Source organism: Lucilia sericata, unplaced genomic scaffold, assembly GCF_015586225.1.
Source record: "Lucilia sericata isolate MDLA Ls3-8-SP2 unplaced genomic scaffold, ASM1558622v1 Contig002577F_arrow, whole genome shotgun sequence".
In the NCBI taxonomy this organism is placed as follows: Eukaryota; Metazoa; Arthropoda; class Insecta; order Diptera; family Calliphoridae; genus Lucilia; species Lucilia sericata.
This window is the reverse complement of record NW_023996339.1, coordinates 1-4,992: the sequence shown is the minus strand read 5'-3', so window position 1 is coordinate 4,992 and position 4,992 is coordinate 1. Positions and strand designations below refer to the sequence as shown.

Sequence of the window (4,992 nt, the reverse complement as noted above, 5' to 3'; positions counted from 1 at the left end):
AACTTCTCCAATGAAATTGAGAAATAAAAAACTTGTTTTAGCTGTATATTTTCTAATTTTACAACAGCTGTAAACATACACCGCAGTATTATTTTAAGTATTTATTTAATTCTAATAGAATTAGAATTTTAATTAGAATAAATCGAGGTTTTGATATGTTGTAATGAGAAGCTGTAAAGTTATTTTGATTTTTCAATAGTCAGTTGCTTACAAAACGTTAGAAAGTTTAAAACAAAAGTGTCTGGGTAACGGAAAAGAAATAGGAAAGATTTTGAAAACGGATCTGATAAAGAGTTAAAGGAGATATTGTTTTGGAAAGGAAGAATTTAAGTGAAAGAAATTTAATTAAATCTGCAAAATTATGGGAATGTTGGTCCCAAGATTACTGTCTGTATTTGTCTTAGTTGCCCTAACTTCCAACACAATTGCCCAACAAACCAAGGCCACAAAATATTTTCTGGAAAAAACCAACATCCAAATTAAACCATTTTCTTTACAAAGTGCTAGAAATGGAAAATTGCTCACTTCTAATCTGGAGCAATTTCGTGACTTATATGCAGACACCAAATATCTCTTAACCCAACAATATTATCGGGACTATAAAACGAACTATAAAATATTGTTGATGAAGGAAAGATGCAGCCAAAAATAGGCGCAGATGTTCCCTTTCCCTGTGGCACAAATAATAGTCGTTCCTTAGAACCCCCCACTAGTGTTCACCGCTTAAGACCCGGTGATTGATATTATCGGAGCCATGGGTGATTCTATAACCGCCGGTACAGCCATGATGTCGAAAACTTTACTACAAATATTTATAGAATTTCGTGGGCAAACCGTACTGGGAGGTGGTTTAAAAGATTGGCGAACTTATCTTACTCTACCCAATATATTGAAAGTATTCAATCCCAATCTATATGGTTACTCTGTGGCCAATACTTTGGCGAAATTTCGTGAAGCTCGTTTTAATCCTGCCGAAGCTTTTGCCACTACACAGGATATGCCCTATATGGCGGAAGTTTTAGTTAAACGTATGCAAACAGATCCCAAGGTGGATATGTTGAAACACTGGAAAATGATTTCCATATTTATAGGAGCCAACGATATCTGCAATGATATGTGTTACTACGACAATATAGAAGATTTCCTTAAAAATCATCGCCGTGATTTACATCGAGCCCTAACTATACTTAAAGAAAATATTCCACGTTTATTGGTTAATGTTATATCCATACCAAATATCGACACTACCATACGCCTTATGAAAGGTATTCCAGCACAATGTGAGACTCTGCATAAGGCCAGTTGTCGTTGTGTTATCAGTGACTCCTTAAGCTCAAAGCAACTTAAGGTAATACGTCAAAATATTCAACGTTTTCAAGAAATTGATACAGAAGTTGCTTCTCTGCCAGAATTTCAATTGGAAGACTTTGCTGCCGTTCCTCGTGCACTGACAGTAAATAAGACTTTGAGGACCCTTAAAGATGGACGCACCGATTTGAGATATTTTGCCATTGATTGTTTTCATTTTAGTCAATATGGCAATGCTGCCTTTACGAATATGTTATGGAATGATATGTTGCAAGTTAAGCCGGAACCATATACTACTCTTTTGAGACCATTTGAAATGTTTGCCTGTCCCAGTGAGGAGCGACCTTATATATCTACTTTAGCAAATAGTTAGTCATTAAGCGTAACTAAATTGTATAGAAGTTATATGTAAATTCATAGTTGTTTTTAAATAGTAATATTGAAACTGTATGTAAAATAAATCTAATAAAAATTTTATTTCAATAACAATAACCTTCAGACTGAACAACAATTTAATTTAAATTTAATAAATAGAACAGAACCAGAACATTGTACTTGAATAGAAATCGAACAAATATAGAACTAGAACAGAACTAGAACAGAACTAGAACAGAACTAGAACAGAACTAGAACAGAACTAGAACAGAACTAGAACAGAACTAGAACAGAACTAGAACAGAACTAGAACAGAACTAGAACAGAACTAGAACAGAACTAGAACAGAACAGAACTAGAACAGAACTAGAACAGAACTAGAACTAGAACAGAACTAGAACAGAACTAGAACAGAACTAGAACAGAACTAGAACAGAACTAGAACAGAACTAGAACAGAACTAGAACAGAACTAGAACAGAACTAGAACAGAACTAGAACAGAACTAGAACAGAACTAGAACAGACGAACAGAACTAGAACAGAACTAGAACAGAACTAGAACAGAACTAGAACAGAACTAGAACAGAACTAGAACAGAACTAGAACAGAACTAGAACAGAACTAGAACAAACTAGAACAGAACTAGAACAGAACTAGAACAGAACTAGAACAGAACTAGAACAGAACTAGAACAGAACTAGAACAGAACTAGAACAGAACTAGAACAGAACTAGAACAGAACTAGAACAGAACTAGAACAGAAATAGGACAGAATTAGAACTAGAACAGAACTAGAACAGAACAGAACTAGAACAAACTAGAACAGAAATAGGACAGAATTAGAACTAGAACAGAACTAAAACTAGATCAGAACTAAAACTAGAACAGAACTAAAACAGAACTAGAACAGAACTAAAACAGAACTAGAACAGAACTAGAACACAACTAGAACACAACTAGAACACAACTAGAACACAACTAGAACAGAACTAGAACAGAACTAGAACAGAACTAGAACAGAACTAGAACAGAAATAGAACAGAAGTAGAACAATAGTAGAACAATAGTAGAACAGAACTAGAACAGAACTAGAACAGAACTAAAACAGAACTAGAACAGAACTAGAACAGAACTAGAACAGAACTAGAACAGAACTAGAACAGAACTAGAACAGAACTAGAACAGAACTAGAACAGAACTAGAACAGAACTAGAACAGAACTAGAACAGAACTAGAACAGAACTAGAACAGAACTAGAACAGAACTAGAACAGAACTAGAACAGAACTAGAACAGAACTAGAACAGAACTAGAACAGAACTAGAACAGAACTAGAACAGAACTAGAACAGAACTAGAACAGAACTAGAACAGAACTAGAACAGAACTAGAACAGAACTAGAACAGAACTAGAACAGAACTAGAACAGAACTAGAACAGAACTAGAACAGAACTAGAACAGAACTAGAACAGAACTAGAACAGAACTAGAACAGACTAGAACAGAACTAGAACTGAACTGGAACTGTACTAGAACAGAACTAGAACTGAACTAGAACTGAACTAGAACTGAACTAGAACTGAACTAGAACTGAACTAGAACTGAACTAGAATAGAACTAGAATAGAACTAGAACAGAACTAGAGCGGAAATAGAACAGAACTAGAACAGAACTAGAACAGAAATAGAACAGAAGTAGAACAGAAATAGAACAGAAGTAGAACAGAACTAGAACAGAAATAGAACAGAAGTAGAACAATAGTAGAACAGAACTAGAACAGAACTAGAACAGAACTAAAACAGAACTAGAACAGAACTAGAACAGAACTAGAACAGAACTAGAACAGAACTAGAACAGAACTAGAACAGAAATAGAACAGAAGTAGAACAGAAGTAGAACAGAACTAGAACAGAACTAGAACAGAAATAGAACAGAAGTAGAACAGAAGTAGAACAGAACTAGAACAGAACTAGAACAGAACTTGAACAGAACTAAAACAGAACTAGAACAGAACTAGAACAGAACTAGAACAGAACTAGAACAGAACTAGAACAGAACTAGAACAAACTAGAACAGAACTAGAACAGAACTAGAACAGAACTAGAACAGAACTAGAACAGAACTAGAACAGAACTAGAACAGAACTAGAACAGAACTAGAACAGAACTAGAACAGAACTAGAACAGAACTAGAACAGAACTAGAACAGAACTAGAACAGAACTAGAACAGAACTAGAACAGAACTAGAACAGAACTAGACAGAACTAGAACAGAACTAGAACAGAACTAGAACAGAACTAGAACAGAACTAGAACAGAACTAGAACAGACTAGAACAGAACTAGAACAGAACTAGAACAGAACTAGAACAGAACTAGAACAGAACTAGAACAGAACTAGAACAGAACTAGAACAGAACTAGAACAGAACTAGAGCGGAAATAGAACAGAACTAGAACAGAACTAGAACAGAAATAGAACAGAAGTAGAACAATAGTAGAACAGAACTAGAACAGAACTAGAACAGAACTAGAATAGAACTAGAATAGAACTAGAACAGAACTAGAGCGGAAATAGAACAGAACTAGAACAGAACTAGAACAGAAATAGAACAGAAGTAGAACAATAGTAGAACAGAACTAGAACAGAACTAGAACAGAACTAAAACAGAACTAGAACAGAACTAGAACAGAACTAGAACAGAACTAGAACAAAACTAGAACAGAACTAGAACAGAACTAGAACAGAACTAGAACTAGAACAGAACTAGAACAGAACTAGAACAGAACTAGAAACAGAACAGAACTAGAACAGAACTAGAACAGAACTAGAACAGAACTAGAACAGAACTAGAACAGAACTAGAACAAACTAGAACAGAACTAGAACAACTAGAACAGAACTAGAACAGAACTAGAACAGAACTAGAACAGAACTAGAACAGAACTAGAACAGAACTAGAACAGAACTAGAACAGAACTAGAACAGAACTAGAACAAACTAGAACAGAACTAGAACAGAACTAGAACAGAACTAGAACAGAAATAGAACAGAATAGAACAGAAGTAGAACAGAACTAGAACAGAACTAGAACAGAACTTGAACAGAACTAAAACAGAACTAGAACAGAACTAGAACAGAACTAGAACAGAACTAGAACAGAACTAGAACAGAACTAGAACAGAACTAGAACAGAACTAGAACAGAACTAGAACAGAACTAGAACAGAACTAGAACAGAACTAGAACAGAACTAGAACAGAACTAGAACAGAACTAGAGCAGAACTAGAACAGAACTAGAACAGAACTAGAA

At 34.9% G+C, this 4,992-nt stretch overlaps 1 protein-coding gene across 1 annotated transcript; it reads left to right on the top strand.

Moving 5' to 3' along the window:
* Window positions 1-217: 217 nt before the first annotated feature.
* Window positions 218-1,794, top strand: LOC119614088 (phospholipase B1, membrane-associated-like). Its single transcript, XM_037970185.1, is given in 2 exon segments — window positions 218-737; window positions 739-1,794. Coding segments are annotated over 2 exon segments (1,044 nt in total). The 5' UTR covers window positions 218-636; the 3' UTR covers window positions 1,682-1,794.
* Window positions 1,795-4,992: the final 3,198 nt, after the last annotated feature.